Below are 20,586 nucleotides of genomic sequence, written 5' to 3'. Positions count from 1 at the left end.
AGTTTGCCAAAACTATACTTGTTACATCAAATGAAAAATATTCAAATGACAAGAAATATAAAAGTAAGAACAGATCCAACATTCAGTGACTTTTTGCTTAGTCTCGGAAATGAAGAAGGGCATCCAATAAGGATATTTGGTTCTAATACAAAAAACACCGTCTATAAAGAAGTGTTCAGTAAGATACTATTACATTAGATACCTTTAAATTACAATACATAATTATCTACTTAACATGACTAAAATTGATCATTTGTGTAAGTTATGTTAATGTACTTTTATTTTGAATTCACATATTATGCTAATGTAATAGTAATATTTTTCTCCATTTAGATGATTGTTGTAGTATTATATATATAAAGTTTCTCTCATTAATTAAATTTTATTATTCATTCATATAATATTTAAACCATCATGTACCATTATTAACGTGCAACACACGATTTAGATACTAGTTTACTTTTGTACTCATGAAATTATCCCAAAGTAAAAAGGAAAAGGAAAAAGACAATAAATAAGGTGTTTAAAACCCTTCTCCCAGTTTTGAGAGTCTCACTTGAGAAGTACTTTGTATTTTCTCTCTTCCCTCTATTCCTCCTCAGCCCTCCTGCCACCTGCTCACCTCCCTCAGTTGCTCTGTTCTCCGGTGGCGTACAACTTCAGAAGCTCAGTGTACCAACATTCGTTACATAACCCTTTTAGCCGAAAAGCTGAATTTTTCTCTGCAATTAAAGAAACCCCATCAACATTTATCGCATCTTCAGCATTTTTAGCTTCTGTTTTGCACCATGAATGCTCCTATAATTGGTAATCTTCTGCCCCCTGAGACCCCAATCCACAAAGATTCTTATTTCTTTATTTCTGTTTTTTGAAATTTTCGTATGTTTTGCGATTTTTTTCGTCATGAATGTACTGATAAGAATGAATGTAGGTGCACAGATACATGCTTTTGATTGAAAATTTTATTTTTTCTAATGGGTGAATTTTTCTCTTAAAAAGTAAAAGATACCCGTTAATATTTGGTGCAGCTTCAGCATTCTAACCTTTTATATTTACATAATGCTCCTGTTTCTGCTGCTGCTGCTGTTGTTGTTGTTGTTGTTGTTGTTGTTGTTGTTATTCCTACATGCTAACCAAAAAGCTAAATTTCTTTCTTTGAAAATAAAAGAAGAAAACCCCCCTTTAGTATCTAAGGGCAGCTTCAGCAATTTTGGCTTCTATACTAATTTTATTCCATTAAAAAAAATACTGCTTTCGTTTCTTCTCTTTTATTTTTAGGTTTCTTTTTGTTAAATTTTGATAAGAATGAATATAGGTGCACATACATAGGGATAAATTTGAAGTCTTTTCATCTGTTTAAATTTTTTCTTTTTGCTATGTGTTTAATTCTGATCGCATGCTTACTATTTGCTTTTGTTCTTTTGGGTTCTTTTCTGGGATAAAGATCCATTGCAGGGAGATTTCCCTGAAGTTATAGAAGAGTACTTGGAGAATGGAATCATGAAATGCATAGCCTTCAATCGTCGTGGTACCCTTCTTGCAGGTATACTGTGAATAACTCTTAACTGGACTTGTTTTCCCCTTTGATTGTGCTTTTGACACAACTAACATGAACTATGCAGGTTTTGGTTCTTCTTTTGACACTGGTTTTGCTGAAAAAAATCAATTTTCTTTTTCTCTCGTTATTATTATGAATCGTGTTTGCTTGGTGAGGGTTAGAATATTCATAGGCAGAGGGTTATGTAAAAACATTTTAAGAGATAAATTTATATAATTGTAAAGCAGCTTTCTTGGGTGTCATGAAAGGCTTTAGTCAAAAGGTTTTGCTTTAACCAATCATTTGTCCAGTGGCAACAACAACAACAACAACAACAACAACCCAGTGTAATCCCACAAGTGGGGTCTTGGGATGGTAGTATGTACGCAACCTTACCCCTACCCTGGAGGGCAATAGGGCATAGAGACTATTTCCGATATACCCAATCATTTGTTCAGTGGATCTATCTTAATATTATCCTATAATTCGGTAGTTCATGTAGTTCTTTTGCTTCCATTCTTGTTTTTGTTTTTTGTTTTTTGAAGCATCATGTTTAATTAGATTAATATAATCAACTGATATCTGAAATCAGTTGATATCTTGTTGGTGCTAAAAAGCTTAAGATTTTGGTTGTCGCTTTAGATTAATAACTTTTAGGAAAGAGATGCTCGGTTTGTGAAACCTAAAATGCATTGAATTTTACAGCTGGATGCTTTGATGGAAATTGCCTTATCTGGGATTTTGAGACCAGAGGCATTGCAAAAGAATTCAAGGACGAAGAGTGTGTTGCCTCAATTACAAGTGTTTGTTGGTCAAAGTATGGTCACCGCATACTTGTCTCTGCTGCTGATAAGTCCTTGACGCTGTGGGATGTGGTCAAAGGAGAGAAGATAACTCGGACCACTCTACAGCAAACCCCTTTACAAGCTCGCCTACATCCTGGGTCCTCTACTCCATCTATTTGCTTGGTGTGCCCCCTTTCATCTGCTCCCATGATTGTTGATTTGGACACAGGAAACGTGACTGTTCTCCCTGTCTCGCCGACTGAAGGAGGAAATGGACTTGCTCCTGCTTCAAGAAATAAATCTTCAGATGGATCTGCCCCATTTTCTCCTACTGCAGCTTGCTTTAATAAGTATGGAGATCTGGTTTATGTGGGGAACTCCAAAGGGGAAATACTAATAATTGACCATAAAAATGTTCAAGTGCGTGGTATAGTTCTTGTTCCAGGCAGCGCTGTTATAAAGAACATTGTGTTTAGCAGAAATGGACAGTATCTCTTAACAAATTCCAATGATCGCTCAATAAGGATATACGAGAACCTTCTTCCCATAAAAAATGCACTTACGGGTCTAGATGAAGCAACCAATGACCTGAATGAGCTTGAAGGGGTAGAGAAGCTGAAAGCTGTTGGAGCGCAATGTTTAGCGCTGTTTCGGGAGTTTCAGGATTCTGTCACCAGAGTGCACTGGAAGGCTCCATGTTTTAGTGGTGATGGCGAGTGGGTTGTTGGTGGTTCTGCCAACAAAGGAGAGCACAAGATCTACATCTGGGATCGGGCCGGTCATCTTGTGAAAATTCTTGAAGGACCAAAGGAAGCGATAATAGATCTAGCTTGGCATCCTGTCCATCCTATTGTTGTCTCTGTTTCGCTAGCTGGGGTAGTCTATATTTGGGCAAAAGACTATACCGAGAATTGGAGTGCTTTTGCTCCTGATTTCAAAGAACTTGAAGAAAACGAGGAGTATGTTGAAAGGGAAGATGAATTTGATCTCAATCCGGAAATTGAGAAGGTGAGGGTATTACTTGTTGAACTTCTTGAAAAGGAAAGAAGTATAATAGATAATGTGTCCTTCATTCTTTTCTTTTTCTGTTTTTTGATATGAACATGCTGCTGCAGGTTAAAGAGTCAGATGCTAATGAGGACGAAGATATTGATATTGTTGGCGTGGAGAACGATTCAACTTTCAGTGATTCAGATATGTCACAAGGTGAAATTTGCTTCTTGCCTGCTGATCCAATTCCTGATGCTCCAGAGCAGCAGGACAAGTGTGTTGGTAGTACCTCAAAGCTAGGAGAGAGCAACCAATCTGGATCCCCTATTTCAGAAGAGGCTGGACAAAATGGGCAAGTGAATCACGAGTCCAGTCCTTTTGAAGGTGGTAAGACATTTTTTATTATACCTTAAATAAATCAAACTATTATGAATCCTGTGATTCAAGAATTTTATGTGAAAGAAAATGTTGATAAAATCTATATCCAGTTGACAGTCATAAATGACAGCCTCCTAAGGTTACCAGCTCTAAGTTTAACTTTAACGCATATGTTTCAATATTTGCAGAATTTGTGTCAGAACTTTTTCTTGGATATCAATCAACTATGCCTAGATCCCAATCTCAAGATTTTTTTTAGAATGCCCAACTCAAGTACATTTCTTGGATAGTGAAATTAATATTGCTATTAGATGACTCAAAGGTCTATATTGGCTTGTTGCCTTTGTTCTGTCTTTGTTATCTTATGTTTTGTTTGTTTTTTGAGTGTATTTGTCTTTTAGTTTTCAACATATCACCATTTTGTGTTTTATCTTCCCTATTCGAGTTGTTTATATGTTTTATATATGTGTGTTTGTAGTGCGTGAAAGATGCTGTCCTCAAATATTACACAAATAACAAATTTTACTAAATATAGCACATATTCCACTGGAGGGGGAACAGAAGATATCTGTTTTAATAGAAAACATATGTACCAAACGTGATTTTTATTCTTTGTTCATGAATGACCTCTGCTGTTCAGTTATGATAGGGGACTCTTTTCTTAGAACGAACAAAGATTTGGCTTCTTATTAGCAAATATGTATTCTTTATTGTTGTCAGGTCTCAGATTTCCCATTGTTGATGGAGCCTTCCTACTATCTGTCTTAAGAACCTGTAAAATAGGCTATGAAATCCTATCACGCCATTTGAACAAGTGATGTTACTCTTATAGATCAATTGTAAAACACAGCTTGGTCTCTGAACATGTAGGGAAGTCACCATGTACACTGAAGCAGAACTGTTAAGAGTTCAATTTACTCATTAGTTCTGCTAGGAATCCTTGGATATTTTCTTTCATAATGTGCTAATAGGTATCTTTATCTGGGAAAGCTTAATTTGGCCTTGCAATGGAAAGAGAATGTGAAATTTAGTTACACATCTGTATGAATCTTGATAGTAGATAACTTATAGTTAAATCTTTTTTACTTTCTTATTTTAAGTTAACACAGCCATTGATAATTCTGCTGCAGAGGACACAGGCACAACATGCATGAAAAGGAAACGAAAGCCTTCGGAGAAGGTATTGGAGTTGCAAGCTGAGAAGGTTAAGAAACCCTCGCAGAAGACAAAACCATCTGGTAAACATCAAAACTGAAAGAATACCTGTAATCAGTTGGAAATTAATGAGTTCCTATCCAGAACATCTTAAACCCTCCTGTGGTAACTTTTCCTGTTTTAATGTTTGAGACAGCACTCAAAACTTTATTTATGGCCATTAGAGTACCACCTTTAATTCAGGAATGACAATGAGCATTCCTTGAGATGTTCCTATAAACTCGAGTTCCAATGGATATTGTTTTAGGTTAGTTCTTGGTGCAACTTCATTTACTGATCTGGGACCTTCCCCCTCCCCATGTAACTCTCTGTACCTCTCATGCAAAGAAAAAACAGTTTATATTTTGGTGATGGTTAGTTAGAGTTGATGTTTCTTGCATATAGAACTGAAACTATCTTAAAATTGTCTGTCTTTGGTATTTTCCCTTTTAGATATCTCTTGAGTTGCCGCTCAACTCTCAAATACAGATTCCTTAAACTTCTTTATATTCTGTTCTTTCTGCATGCTGTCATGATATATAGCTGGCTAATAGTCGGATCGAAGCTTAGTTGGGCTATTAATTAGGAGTTTGACTTTGGGCACTTATTTTTCTCTAAAGGACTGTGAATTTTAGCTAAAATATGCATAAGGGTGTTGGGTGAAGGAGAGACTAATCCAATTCTACTCTGTCAATCTTTTATTTTTCGTTTTCTCTACTTCATTGCTTTGAGAAATATCTAGTGTAGAACCCTATATTAAGCCCTCCTTAAAATTCGAAGTCAACTGACAAATTTCTCAAAAGCAAAAATGTAAAAAACTGACACGACCCTTTTCTCAATTACAATGGGTTGCAAGGTAGAAGTATTGTTTCTCCTGTTAAAAAAAAAGAAGTTAGAAGTATTGTTTCTTGGGTTACTGTTAAATGATCTCCATAAGTACTGGCTTACGCATGTTGTTTTGAGCTTCTTTGGTTATTCTATCACTTCATAGATGCTCAAGAATTGATTAAGTTAAAATTTTCAAAGTTTTGTTATAACATCCATTTTAGTTTTCTGGTATTCTCACTTTTTTGGCATTAAAAGTTTTATGAAACTCCTAAATCTATCAATTCTTGCAACGTTACTGCTTGTTTTATTTTTTTAATTCTTTAACCATTTCTTTATTATAGACATTAACGTAGTCATGTAGCAATGCACTATTCATGTTAATACAGTAAACACAAAAGTAAATTTTATTTTAAAATAGGATCCATATTATGCTTTAACCAGGAAAAAAAGAATAGAAAATGCTCCAAAAGTCAGAATTTAAGCAACTATCTTTTATGCATTAGTACTAAGTATCCTTTCTCTTTAAAACCAACAATCAAATGTTCAGTTTAATCTCCACAATTTTATGCTGTAATTTGATTTTAGGAATCTATTTTTCGTTTTTTGTTCATTTTTGAGGAGTTTTTATTTTTGTGTGTGTGTTTGGGGGGGGGGGGGGTAGGGGAAATGATGTGTCTGGTGAGAAATTGAAACTTTTAGCAGCTCTATCAGTGAGCTAACACTCAATTCTTGGTTTCTTTTTCACATTTTACTTCTCATTTCTTTTTCGTCACAAACAAGTTATATGTGGTTTACTAACTATGATTAAAATTTTAAAATAAAAGTTGACGTTATTATAAGGTACATATAGTTTGGTTTTGTTGTTTAAATGCTTGGAAGTAAAAACATGTTACTTCGAGTGACATTAACATTGCCAGAAATTTATCATCCAATGTTAAATTTGAGATTTCAAACCTTATAGTTTTTTTTTTTGGTAGGAACCTTATAGTTGCTATATACATATTTATAGCTATTAATGTAAAAGTAGTGACATTCTGTATTTTTTATGAACAAACTAACTGGTGACCATGCTTTGGAACTGCTTAGGATATATTGTTGAAAAATTTATATTTCAAGTCAATCAAGTATGCCTCGATAAAAAATTAAACCTATTTATTTAAAATTCATTGTCTTGTTTAATTTTAGACAGGGCAAGAAGATGCAATCATGCAATTATAATAGGAAAAAATATTTCTCTAAAATAAAGAAACAAAATAATCCCGAGGTTCATGAAATGATTTAGTTTCTTAATAATTAAGCTTGAAGTTACTGAAATCAATTTGTTCACTAAGATAAGGGATTAGTATGAATTACAAGTATGTAACAAAGAAACAAGCTAATTAAATCGATATGGAACTTAAATTCTAGAGTAATGGAGTTTTACCTATAAAAAGTAAGTTTTGCAGAGAAATCTAATGGTAGTCAGTCTTATTGTATAAAATAGGGAAACAAAACAACTGTGAGTAAAAAGGTTAATTTCTGTCATAGATATTTTACCTGTAAAAGTGGTTATCAAAGAATATGCTTCTACCTATAAAAGATACGTTTCCTAGAGAATAATGAATTTGTATAAAAATAATTCGTGTGTGTGTGTGAAGCAAAAAAGGTGAATTACAGGTATCTAATATTAATGAATTAGTAGATCAAGTAATTAGATTGATATTGACTGGAATAAGGAAAAATAATCTTAATTATCAAAATAATTGCTAATGTTGAGATATGTCTATGAATCAATCTTACGTACAAAATGAGGAAAATTAATGTTTGGAGTAAGTAATAATAAATTGGTTTCCTAAAAACAAATTACAGACATCTGATTTGGTTAACTAAATTAAGGAAATTAGTTATGGGTGCTCAACATGATTAGATTGACATTAATATTTCAAGGAAACAAAATTATAATAAACAAATATTATTGATCTCAATTTACAAAAGAGGTAACAAATTAATTTCGAAGTATTAAATAGATGTGGTTTTGATTAATGTGGAAACTTCTCTGTTCATTTCATTTTATATGAAGGTGTTTTGTTAGACATGGAGTTTAAGATAGAACAGAGAAAACTTTGACACATAAACTAAATCTATATAATGTACCTCCTTGTCAAAAAGTATGTATAACATAACAAAGATCCCCCTAGTATTTAGTGGTTTATGTTATTCCCTATAAGAGCATGTTATCATGGTAAATGAAAATGTTAGTACTAAAGAGTTTCAAATATAAAAAGGTTTTGGTCTTTTTGGAATAGACCAAATAGGAAAAAAGTGTCATACAAAATGGAGTGAGAAGGAAAAAAGGGAATGGAAAGAGTATAAGAAAGTATATTATCAACCTTGAGAAAATTGATAGATATGAACTGTCAGTGCCTATGCAGAGAATATTAAGCGACAAATGATATGATCAGATATATTATTTCTTTGTTGGCAAAAGTATCGTATTCACTGTTGAATGCAGCGCCCTTGATGCTGCATAATATTTACAAATTTAATGTCTAGTTAGGTCAATAAATCTAGATAACATCTAGGTATAGTACATTAATTTATCTGCACCACAAAGACGTTTTCCTTGACAACGTTGTTTCAGCTTTAATGTGGAAATGGCCTTCCCTCCAATGCACCTCCTATTTCTGCTTCCAGTGTTGGCCATGCTATACATAATGGTGTCATTTCCATAATTCCTAGTTCCGAGTAGAATGACTTTTCCACGTTGAACATGTCAGTATAATTGTTCTTAGCAGCACCTACTTGCATTGAGCCAGAGGTAAAAGCATATATCATACCTCTCTGGCCACGTCACGATGGAAAAGGAGAGGGATTAACTGTTTCCTCCTCATTTTTGCACATGGAGAACCAACTGCTCAGCTTCTAATTTTCTTCTTTAGATTTTCCATAGTTAAGATGCTTCCTGGCACATAATGCAGTTAAAGGCAGCCTGTTTTGCGTAAAATGAGCATTTCGTTGATCTTGTCCGTTCTTTGAATCATCACATTCTCTTCTAGATATTCTGTTACAACTTTGTGCATAATTTGGAATAAATAGTCTCCTGTCAATTATTATGTGGTGACTCACAAGCGTGATATGATCAGTTCTTATGCATATGACATAATATGTAACAAGCTTGGCTTTCTGTGAGGTGAAAACTAGCCACATATTCAATGCTCAAGCTTCAGAAGAAAGTGTAATTAGTACTTTGACTTTTGGCTTCATCTGCTAAACGAAAATACATAATAGGGAGCTGTTTGGTGGTTCTATTTTCTGAAATTTTAAGTTTCCTACCTGATATTTCAATTCTCAAAGAGATAGTTCAGTACATGTCCTTAGCAATTGACGGACAAGCCTGGAATTTATGAGTGAAGAATGATATGATAAAGATAAATGAGCCATCCATAAGTTGTCTGTATGCTCAAAACCCAACATTGTAAGTTAAGTCAGATATAGACTTCACTAACCAAATATATTATCATATTGACAATTTTGGAGCATCTGAGATTATTTTCGAAAGAGAAGCCGAGAGGGACTTTTTTTGCCAAATGCAAAGTGAATTACTCCAAAATGTAGTAGATTATATAGTGTGTGTGTTGTGTGGGTATTTTAGAAACAAGTACTCGTTAGTTTTGGTTCACTTCCAGATGGTGTGTCAATTATCTACTGTAAAAGCTGAGCTCAAGAGAAGATTATATCATATTCATCAGCCAAGACATGGTTTGACAAGCCTAACCTTATAATTGCGCTTGGTTGACAAATTAAAAGTTGCTATTACTTTTGTTTGACAAATTATGATGTCAATATGTATGTAGTATGCGAGAGTTTTATTCTTTTGCTTTCTGCTAATTTTACTTTTAGTCTATTTTCTTGTGCTTAAACTATTTAACCTTCAATACAGTTGAAACAAGCTAATTTGGTTTTGACAGTAATTATAAATTTTAACATTAAGAGGCTTTCTGCTATAGTAACTTTAACCACCAACTTTAACAAGTTTTTATCCCACAGTAGCTTTGACCACCCCACCACCTTGTTCCCTACTAGTTTCTATCCTAAATGCCACAAAACACTCTGCCATACTTCACAACTGTGGTAACCTTTTGGATATCATTGCCATCCTATATATAGTGAAGGGGGGAGTGGGGACTGGGATTATTAAGGTCTGAAAGTCATGAAGGAAAGTTGTAGGATTAGGATATTTGGTAGGACTAGGACGTGAAAGCTGTTTATGTACGTCCTGTTTCTTCTACATTTTCTCTTTGTCTTATGCTGACATTACCTCATATCCAACAATAAGTTATGATCTAGAATCATTCCCTATTATTGTGAAACCTTTTTCGTTATGCTTTCTAATAATTTTACTGCATATCGTGACGTTTGCAGGTTAATATCTGATCGAGGCGAAGCAGATTAAGAGATTGCTTCACTGGAGGTCAGGCTAATTTGCACAACAGTAAGCTGTGAATTAAGTGTAAACCAGCTAGTGATCCCATCTATAAATGGGCTGTAGAGCGCATTGATGCTGCTTTTGAAGTTGTCCAGACTTGCACCAACGAACAGATTTTTTAGCGGAGTGGTAGCAGTCAATCCACAATCCAGACACTTAGAAAGACTTAACTGTTAACATGAACTGACATTAGAGCATTACGTTAGATTTATCCCCTGCTGAAGAAACAAGAGTTGAAGGGGCAGCGTCTGAAGAACTTTGCCTTCTGTCATGGATAGAGATTCATCAATGCTTGTATATTCTGCATGTGAGGAGAATCTGAACTACAAGGTTAGACGGTGTGTGTGTGTGTGGGGGGGGGGGGGGTATCCATGTAACTGAGCCATTCAAATCTTGCTTATAGTACAGTAACTCTGACAAAATATGTTTAACTTAGACTTGAAAGAATTATTTATTTCTACATTTCACATATCCACTTTTCAACCCCATCTCCTTTTATTTGCACAAATTAAAAGTATCACAATTCAAGTAAATTTGTACATTTTTACATAATTGAAGTGTTGTTATTTACTCAGCTCTCCCAGACCCTATGGAGTGATAAAGATAAGCCCCAAGTGCCATAATCACCAGCACAGCCGCTCCAGCATTCACAAGCAGTTGTCGCTCTTCATTTAGCTCTGCAATGCTTTTCTTCAAATTGCCAATACTGAATTCACCACCAGGATGAGAAGATGCACCAGCAGCTAAATTACCTGTAATTTGCCTATCTTTTGATTCTTTGTGCTCAACTTTTTCTTGGAACTTCTCTATTAATTCTTTACTCTTTTCAGCAACCTTCTTTCCTCCTGCTTCATGGCTCTCCTTCTTTTCAACTTCCTTGCCCCTTTTGACCAATTGTGTTCTGTTCTGATCCGACTTGTCTTCTTCTTTACTCTTTTGAATCTTTGGCTCAATACTCCCTACTAGACCTTCCAATATTTTCTTCTCATCTCCTTGTTTTCCCTGTATTCCTCTAGAATCTTGATCTTTGTCTACATGTTGAGGCTTTGGCAATTGAGCTGTGGGTTTTAAAGGGGTTGGTTTTCTTGGGATTTCAATAGTTGGATAAGTAGTTTTGGGAGGAAAATCAGTAGTATCCTTATGAGTCTTTGATGATTCAGCAGAAATCCCAAGTTGACCTTCCAAAATTTTCTTCTCATCTCTTTGCCTTTCCTTTACTCTTGCAGAATCTTGATCTTTGACAACATTTTGAGGCATTGGCAATGGAGCTGTGGGTTTTAAAGGGGTTGGTTTTCTTGGTGTTTCAACAGTTTTGGGAGGAAAATCTGTAGTATCCTTTTGAGGGGGTGGAGGGGTTATTGGAGGAGTTTGTTTTGTTAGTTCATCTGATAATTGTTTGGGCATTTTCCATGGCATAGTGATGGTAAGGATTCCATTCTCAAATTTGGCATGGATACCTCTCATGTTACAGTCATCTGGTGCTTGAAAATCTTCTTGAAAACGATTCCATTTGTTTCCTGCTACTAACCGTTCTCCACGTACCCTCACTGTGTTCTTGCCTTCTGTGCTTACTCTAATATTCTCCTTCAGGAAACCTGCAGGCAAATCAAGATAATTTGAAGTTCTATTCTTGAAACATATTATAAAAGTGTTTCAAGATAATGTGAAGTTTATATTCTTTCTGTTCCACTAAGATACATAATGTGAGTTTTGCAATTGTTATATCCTGTAGTTCAGAATCACAAAAAAAATAAATCTATATGAACTATTGCAACAGAGAAAATTTCACGTTCCATAAAACCAACTTCAATGCGAGGAGAATAACAAAAAAATGTGAGGATAATGACATGTAGGAATATGACCGTTTAGTTCTTGCTCATAAAATATTAAAATAGTTTTAAGAGAAATTTTTATTCAAACCCAATGCACGGAACAAACCAATAAATGTATGACATACGTCATTAAAAAAAACTATCCTTTAATTATGATTGAGTTAAAAATCTAAAATCTTCAAATCTTAAACAGTTAATATTCTTGGCAGGGCTTAATGAAAGGAAAGGCAAAAAAAAAAAAAAAATCAATGTTAGAGCATATATAAGTATTCTACAAAGTAAAATGTTAGACCGTTATTCATTTTCTTTAAAAGTGGATTTTCAATTGTTTATATTAACTCTTAAAAATAAATAGTGTAGTTTTCTATGTTTCTCCTATCCGATTGAACGATCTCTCCAAGCCTACCTATAATTTCAAACAAGTATATGACAATCATCAACGTAACACAATATGTTTCAGTAATTTACATACGAGAAAAAGAAATTGGATTAGAAAAAGATAAGTTTTGTAGCAGAATGGAAATAAATGAACAGACCAGGAAGATAAATAAGTAGTTTTTCAGCCTCTTCCTCTTGATGCCGCTCAAAAATTGGCCTAAAATCTTCATAAACTGGTCGAACGGCTGCTCGTGGTGGCCGATTAGGGCGGTTCGGTCGAACTCCACCACCTCTTGGTCTCATTGCCATTTATCAATAAAAAGAAGTGCAAATTTCTCTTAAATTCTCTTGTTTTTGCTTTTGTCAATGATTTGAGACTTTGAGAGCTTTGATGAATATTTTTTGGATTACAATATCTTCCATTTTATATGTGTGTGTTTGCATTGCATGGGACATCAAAGACTTTGAGAATTGTAAGTTTTGGTTTTGTTTGTTTTCTTAAGGATGAAACTATTCCAATTTCATTACTTCAATGTTGTGGTTGTGGTCGTTTGAGGTTTGTCCAATTGGAGAAGGTAAAGCAACTAAGTTCTTTGTTTGTGCTACACACTTCCCTAGCCAGGGCAAAGAATTTCAGGAGTTATGTAATAAACTAGGCACAAAATTTAACCGAATGTCCCTTTTTAGGCCATTATTTATATTTTGTCACCTTTTTAAATATTTTTGCAAATTATAACGAACTATAAAAAACTTTATGAAGTGGTCTAAAGTTGTCTGGAAGCGACAGGGTAAATTTTTCATTCTTCTGATTGTGTAGCACATGGGTTATATTTGCAGAACTTTTAAAAACACGGACAAAATATAAACAGTGGCCTCTAATGGAGGGGCTATTTGTGCAGTTCAGCCATATTATAGGTATGTATGTATATATATATATATATATTTAGCTGCTCACAAAGATACTATATATATATATATATATATATATATATACACACACCTTTTGGGAGTCCAATGGTTTCTGTCTAATTGAGAACCTAATTTCACCGTGGAAATAACACCAAGTAGTCATTTTTAAGTATGCTATTTAAAATATATTCACAGTTTACAATGTATTTAAAGATTAGTCAATTCGCTCAAACTTCAGGACACAACATCATGAAGTTTAAATCTTAAAGTTCAAACTTCAGGACATTGTGTCCTACAGTTCAAAATTTGGGTCCAAAAATATGAATCTTATATTTCTGAATTTTAAATTAGCAATTCAGAAATTCAGGACACTTAGTCCTGAATTCCAAATTTAGTAGCTCAAAAATTCAGGATACTAGTCCTGAGGTTTGGATGAATTAGCTAATATTTAAATACATTATAAATTTTGAATATATTTTAAACAACATACTTAACTATTGGTGCATCGATTTGGAAAATTTACCTGTCATAGCTAATTCTAACGGTTATTTATGGATGATAACTACCTTCTAATTTAATTACTTTTTGTTAGTATTTTAGCATTTTAATATTAAAATAAAATATGTCATAATTCCCACTACTTCATAATGTAGAAAATGGCCATAACTTCCATAACTCCCACTACTCCATGATATAGAAAATGGCCATAACTCTTTTGTAACTCTTCTCCCATGTTCTCCATGATTTCATAACTTACTACCCCACTTTCTTCCAATTTAATTCAAGGAAGAATTTCTACACCTATAAATAGAAGTCTTTCTTCCATAATGTGGTAAGTGAAAAATAATTGAGAGTGTTTCAATAATGTGAGGTTAAAGTTGTGAAAAAAGAAGAAGAGCGTTTTTACTTTTGTTGAAGGAAGCTGTTCATCTTGGTGGAGCTTTGGACTCAACAACTTGTCCAGAGTTTGTTCGAGCCATACGACGTGATCGGGCTGTTGTATCCTGGGGGAGACAAGTCAAGAAGATTAATGCTGGACCAGTGAAAACTTTGCTGCAATGGGATTGAATTTCCTTAAAGAGAGCGAGATATCCGTGCCTCAACCTGAAAATATTTTATTTTCTTCATTTTAGTTTTCAACTATAATTGTATTTTCACCAACAATTTTAAGGAGATTCAAATGGCTACAGTTGAAAAATCTGCGGATACCAAGGCGGGAGATCTCAACAAGTCATTCTGTTTCAATGGTACTCATTTCAAGAGATGGACGAGTAAAGTACTTTTTTATTTGAGTCTTCTCAATGTTTCTTACGTTTTAACTGAGAAGAATCCAAGCAAAATAGACAACCCATCCATGAATGATGATGAGCTAATTGCCCTTCAAGAAAAAATTTAAAAATATAATGATGATTCATACAGGTGTCAGTATTATCTTCTTAATTGTCTATCTGATAATTTTTATGATTATTACGATAGAACTTACTCTACTACAAAGAAAATTTGGAAAGCATTGCAGAGTAAGTATGATACATAGGAGGCAGGTGCGAAAAAATATGCTGCTAGTAGATTTTTTCGTTTTCAAATAGTGGATAAAAAATCTGTACTAGACCAAGCTCAAGACTTCATAATGATCGTTGGAGAGCTCAGGTCCGAGGATATTAAAATTGGAGACAATCTTATTGTTTGTGGCATAATAGATAAACTTTCACCTTTATGGAACGAATTTCAAAAAACTATGCGTTACAAACAAAAAAAAACTTCACTTGAGACGTTGATAATGCGGATTCGCATGGAAGAAGAGGAAAGAGGCCAAGATGCACTTATGCAATCGGAAGAGAGCACTCTACAACCCGTCACTACAAAGGTAAATTTAATTACTTCAAATAATATTACTCCTAAAACTCACAAATATACCTCTTTGAAGCCAAAGAAGAAGACTTTTAAGAAAATTATGGTAGACCTCCCAAGAAGAATAATGGTGCAAACAACCAAGCACAAAGTCAACAAGTTCAAATTGCAAAACCATGCTTTGTCTATGGCAAGAGTGGGCATATTGCTCTATTTTGTAAATTTTGGAAACATGGTCCTACACCATAGGAAAACGTTACCGAAGAGCCACTTGTGGCGGTGATAACAGACATTAACATGGTAGAAAATATTGATGGATGGTGGGCTGATTTTGGAGCAAACCGTCATGTTTGCTATGATAGATATTGGTTTAAAGTGAACAATCCATTTGAGGATCCCAAAACCATCATGCTTGGTGATTCTCACACAACCAAGGTGCTTGGAAAGGGAGAGGTCGAGTTGAAGTTCACTTCAAGAAGAATATTAACGTTGAAAGACGGACTTTATACTCCTTCAATGAGAAAAAATTTGATGTTTAGTTTTCTTTTTAACAAGGCAAGCTTCAAACCAATTATTGAGAGTGATAAATATGTAATAGTGAAAAAGAGTATTTTGTGGGTAAAGGGTAAGCATGTGATGGGATGTTCAAGTTGAATGTTGAGATGAATAAAACTTCTTCTAGTTCTGTTTATATGCTTTCTTCTATTAATTTTTGGCATGCTCGTTTGTGTCATATTAATAAGGGCAATGGGTCAAAATTGCCCCTCTACTATATTTTTGGCATGCTCGTTTTTTGTGATGATTGTTGATACCCAATTTTCCCTATATTTTTTATATATGCATAAATACCTTCAAAATTACATATATATGCATATATAAGCATGCACAAAGTTTATATAATTTTTCCCATAATTTTAAGAATTTAAATTGATTTATTTCCTTCCTTTTTATTCATAAAATCCCCAATAATTATCCCTCAAATTATTGTTGTGGTAATTTAGTCATTTAATTTCTATATTTATAACAAAATATAGTTAAAATATTTTTATGCATTTTTTATAATTGCATTCCGTATTTTTAAAGCTAAATTGCATATAATTGCAATATTAGCCCATTTAATATATAATTACATGTATATGCGTGAAATTGATCTTCTATATTTTTAATCATTTTAGTAATTATTTCCATAAATTATTTATTATTTATTATAAATTATATAGGGAAAAGTTGGCTATTTAAAATATAGCCAAATTTCCCTTTCAATTTCAACCCAATTTCTAAACCAAAACACCTGACCCAAACCCTGAAGTCGCCTACCCGACCCAATACCCATTAAAGATCAACGACCCTCATGAGTTCCTTCCTTTTTTTTTATCCCAAACAACCCCCTAACCCTATCTCATTTTTCAAATCCGCCACCTCTGTATTCTCTCATCTCGTCTCCCCTCTCAACCCCTCAACCTAACCCTAGATCCTTCAATTGCCGACTTCCATCTCCGGTGATCTCCCTTCAACTCCTAAGCCTCCAATGGCTCCTCTATTTCCATGCTCGCCTTCTCCAAGGCCTTTAGGGGCCCTGGGCCACGCTGACTTGCATCTGGGGTTTGCCATCTGGTCTGTTCTTGGCTACTTCAGTATGATTTCAAGCGAAATCTTGCTGTACCTGTTACGATTTTAGAGATTTTAGACAGGTTCTTTCATTTTTACTTGGGTTTCTTCTGAAATCCTAATTTTTGCTTACATCTCCTAGATCTGTACGATTCTTAAACGATTTGAGTCTGTTTCTTGGATGTTTTACACTCTCCTTGTAACTCTTTACAAGAGTCATCGATTTCAAAATGTTTTCACCTTCTTCTAAAATTAGGGTTTTCGGAACTTCTTCTAAAAAACTTGTTTAAACTGATTCTTTATGTTTAAACTTCTATCTCTTGCATATTTCGACTTATTCTATGTTTTACTACCTTTTCAACTTGCCTATGTTGAAAACCTTAATTTCTTAGTTCCAATCGTGGGTTTCTGAGTTTTGTTTTGATAGTGTATTCAGTTAATCTATATGTTTCTGTGATTCTGTAATTTTACCCTATGATTGCTTGCTAAGGTTCCTAATTATGGTTATCCCCACATATTGTAGGATTTTTCCCTATTTTGTTCACCAATGTTTCTGATTCTTCACTTCTCCTACCTGTATCATGCTTATTCTACTAATTCAGATTATGCTCTACATGAATCCCTAATTTATATACGATTTTGTCCTGCTCGACCTCTTAGAGTTCTGGCTCTTGCTTACTATGTGCTTGTTCTTATAAAGTGGTGCTAAATCAGTGCTACTTTCTACTTTTGAATCCTTAAGTCTTTGTGATTGATTTTTCTCTGATTTCACGTGATATCTCTACTGATTTTTAACCTTGTAAAATATTTTCTGACCTTATTCTACGGTCAATTATGCTATTAATTGATTTCTTAAGTCGTTTCATTGATTGAAATATGCTGAACCTAGCCTCTATTACATGTTGGGTACTGGTACTATGCAGAAATATTTTCTTATTTGTTATGTTCAGCTTTATATGATTTCCTTCCTTATTTGCCACATGTTTATTACCGTTTGAAGTTGACTCTTCAATTAAAGAAGTACTTACCTAGATTTCGTGACTGATTGATTCTGAGTCCCCATAATTACTGATGAACTTTGATTTTTACCTTATTTGCTACATACTTTCAAACTATATATACACACACTCTTATTAGCACAAAACACGAACACTCTTGGTTCAAAAGCTCTCTCTCTTTTGTGCTACTTGTTACTATTCTAAGTTAGCTGGCTGCAAGCCAAGGCTAACCATTGTGTTCTCCTGCTCTTTCACGTTGCTTACTGTCTTCTTTACTGGTACGTTCTAGTGTCAATTCAAGTTCCAACAACAATATGGTTATTTTATAGCTTCAATTCATCCTGTTTCTAGTTTGCTTCTATTTATGGTTTTGTTGTGAAGCTTGTAGTTGAAATATTTACATTATTAGCATGTTATGTACTCTCCTTCCTTAGGATCAGTATATTACCCCCTCTGTGTTGTGTCAAAAACATGTCTGCACCAATTATCTCTACCTATTATGCGCTTACCATCATATGCTCCATGTATCCCCAAATCCCTATCACCCCTGTATGTAAGTTTGTTCTTTATGTCTGGTTCAAGTGAAATCTTGTTTTACCTGTTACGATCTTGGAGATTTTAGACAGGTTCTTTCATCTTTATTTGGGTTTCTTCTGAAATCCTATTTTTTGCTTACATCTCCTAGATCTGTACGATTCTTAAACGATTTGAGTCTGTTTCTTGGATGTTTTACACTCTCCTTGTAACTCTTTACAAGAGTCATCGATTTCAAAATGTTTTCACCTTCTTCTAAAATTAGGGTTTTCGGAACTTCTTCTAAAAAACTTGTTTAAACTGATTCTTTATGTTTAAACTTCTATATCTTGCATATTTTGACTGATTCTATGTTTTACTACCTTTTCAACTTGCCTATGTTGAAAACCTTAATTTCTTAGTTCCAATCGTGGGTTTCTGAGTTTTGTTTTGATAGTGTATTCAGTTAATCTATATGTTTCTGTGATTCTGTAATTTTACCCTATGATTGCTTGCTAAGATTCCTAATTATGGTTATCCCCACCTATTGTAGGATTTTTCCCTATTTTGTTCACCAATGTTTCTGATTCTTCACTTCTCCTACCTGTATCATGCTTATTCTACTAATTAAGATTATGCTCTACATGAATCCCTAATTTATATACGATTTTTGTCCTGCTCGACCTCTTAGAGTTCTGGCTCTTGCTTACTATGTGCTTGTTCTTATAAAGTGGTGCTAAATCAGTGCTACTTTCTACTTTTGAATCCTTAAGTCTTTGTGATTGATTTTTCTCTGATTTCACGTGATATCTCTACTGATTTTTAACCTTGTAAAATATTTTCTGACCTTATTCTACGGTCAATTATGCTATTAATTGATTTCTTAAGTTGTTTCATTGATTGAAATATGCTGAACCTAGCCTCTATTACATGTTGGGTACTGGTACTATGCAGAAATATTTTCTTATTTGTTATGTTCAGCTTTATACGATTTCCTTCCTTATTTGCCACATGTTTATTACCGTTTGAAGTTGACTCTTCAATTAAAGAAGTACTTACCTAGATTTCGTGACTGATTGATTCTGAGTCCCCATAATTACTGATGAACTTTGATTTTTACCTTATTTGCTACATACTTTCAAACTATATATACACACACTCTTATTAGCACAAAACACGAACACTCTTGGTTCAAAAGCTCTCTCTCTTTTGTGCTACTTGCTACTATTCTAAGTTAGCTGGCTGCAAGCCAAGGCTAACCATTGTGTTCTCCTGCTCTTTCACGTTGCTTACTGTCTTCTTTACTGGTACGTTCTAGTGTCAATTCAAGTTCCAACAACAATATGGTTATTTTATAGCTTCAATTCATCCTGTTTCTAGTTTGCTTCTATTTATGGTTTTGTTGTGAAGCTTGTAGTTGAAATATTTACATTATTAGCATGTTATGTACTCTCCTTCCTTAGGATCAGTATATTACCCCCTCTGTGTTGTGTCAAAAACATGTCTGCACCAATTATCTCTACCTATTATGCGCTTACCATCATATGCTCCATGTATCCCCAAATCCCTATCACCCCTGTATGTAAGTTTGTTCTTTATGTCTGGTTCAAGTGAAATCTTGCTGTACCTGTTACGATCTTGGAGATTTTAGACAGGTTCTTTCATCTTTATTTGGGTTTCTTCTGAAATCCTATTTTTTGCTTACATCTCCTAGATCTGTACGATTCTTAAACGATTTGAGTCTGTTTCTTGGATGTTTTACACTCTCCTTGTAACTCTTTACAAGAGTCAACGATTTCAAAATGTTTTCACCTTCTTCTAAAATTAGGGTTTTCGGAACTTCTTCTAAAAAACTTGTTTAAACTGATTCTTTATGTTTAAACTTCTATATCTTGCATATTTCGACTGATTCTATGTTTTACTACCTTTTCAACTTGCCTATGTTGAAAACCTTAATTTCTTAGTTCCAATCGTGGGTTTCTGAGTTTTGTTTTGATAGTGTATTCAGTTAATCTATATGTTTCTGTGATTCTGTAATTTTACCCTATGATTGCTTGCTAAGATTCCTAATTATGGTTATCCCCACCTATTGTAGGATTTTCCCTATTTTGTTCACCAATGTTTCTGATTCTTCACTTCTCCTACCTGTATCATGCTTATTCTACTAATTCAGATTATGCTACATGAATCCCTAATTTATATACGATTTTTGTCCTGCTCGACCTCTTAGAGTTCTGGCTCTTGCTTACTATGTGCTTGTTCTTATAAAGTGGTGCTAAATCAGTGCTACTTTCTACTTTTGAATCCTTGTGTTTTTGTGATT

At 34.1% G+C, this 20,586-nt stretch overlaps 2 protein-coding genes across 3 annotated transcripts; one reads left to right on the top strand and one right to left on the bottom strand.

Annotated features, from left to right (window-relative positions):
- Nucleotides 1–557: 557 nt before the first annotated feature.
- Nucleotides 558–11,463, top strand: LOC104228889 (protein RBL). 2 transcript variants are annotated; one of them, XM_009781436.2, is made up of 7 exons: nt 558–807; nt 1,445–1,543; nt 2,243–3,330; nt 3,438–3,696; nt 4,821–4,928; nt 10,114–10,507; nt 11,404–11,463. In XM_009781436.2, the coding sequence occupies exons 1-6, from the start codon at nt 789–791 to the stop codon at nt 10,116–10,118; spliced, it is 1,578 nt and encodes a 525-aa protein (XP_009779738.1). In that variant the 5' UTR covers nt 558–788; the 3' UTR covers nt 10,119–10,507; nt 11,404–11,463. The 2 variants fall into 2 exon arrangements, with proteins under 2 accessions (XP_009779738.1, XP_009779737.1); XM_009781435.2 differs by having other exon boundaries at nt 3,438–3,699.
- Nucleotides 10,592–12,791, bottom strand: LOC104228888 (inactive protein RESTRICTED TEV MOVEMENT 2-like). The gene is made up of 2 exons (XM_009781434.2): nt 12,546–12,791; nt 10,592–11,772 (listed from the first exon to the last, which is right to left on the bottom strand). Exons 1-2 carry the CDS (start codon nt 12,694–12,696, stop codon nt 10,745–10,747), a joined length of 1,179 nt encoding a protein of 392 aa, XP_009779736.1. The 5' UTR covers nt 12,697–12,791; the 3' UTR covers nt 10,592–10,744.
- Nucleotides 12,792–20,586: the final 7,795 nt, after the last annotated feature.

The sequence above is a fragment of the Nicotiana sylvestris genome, chromosome 1, assembly GCF_000393655.2.
Source record: "Nicotiana sylvestris chromosome 1, ASM39365v2, whole genome shotgun sequence".
In the NCBI taxonomy this organism is placed as follows: domain Eukaryota; kingdom Viridiplantae; phylum Streptophyta; class Magnoliopsida; order Solanales; family Solanaceae; genus Nicotiana; species Nicotiana sylvestris.
The sequence above is the reverse complement of the archived record's forward strand: the minus strand, read 5'-3'. Positions and strand labels throughout refer to the sequence as shown.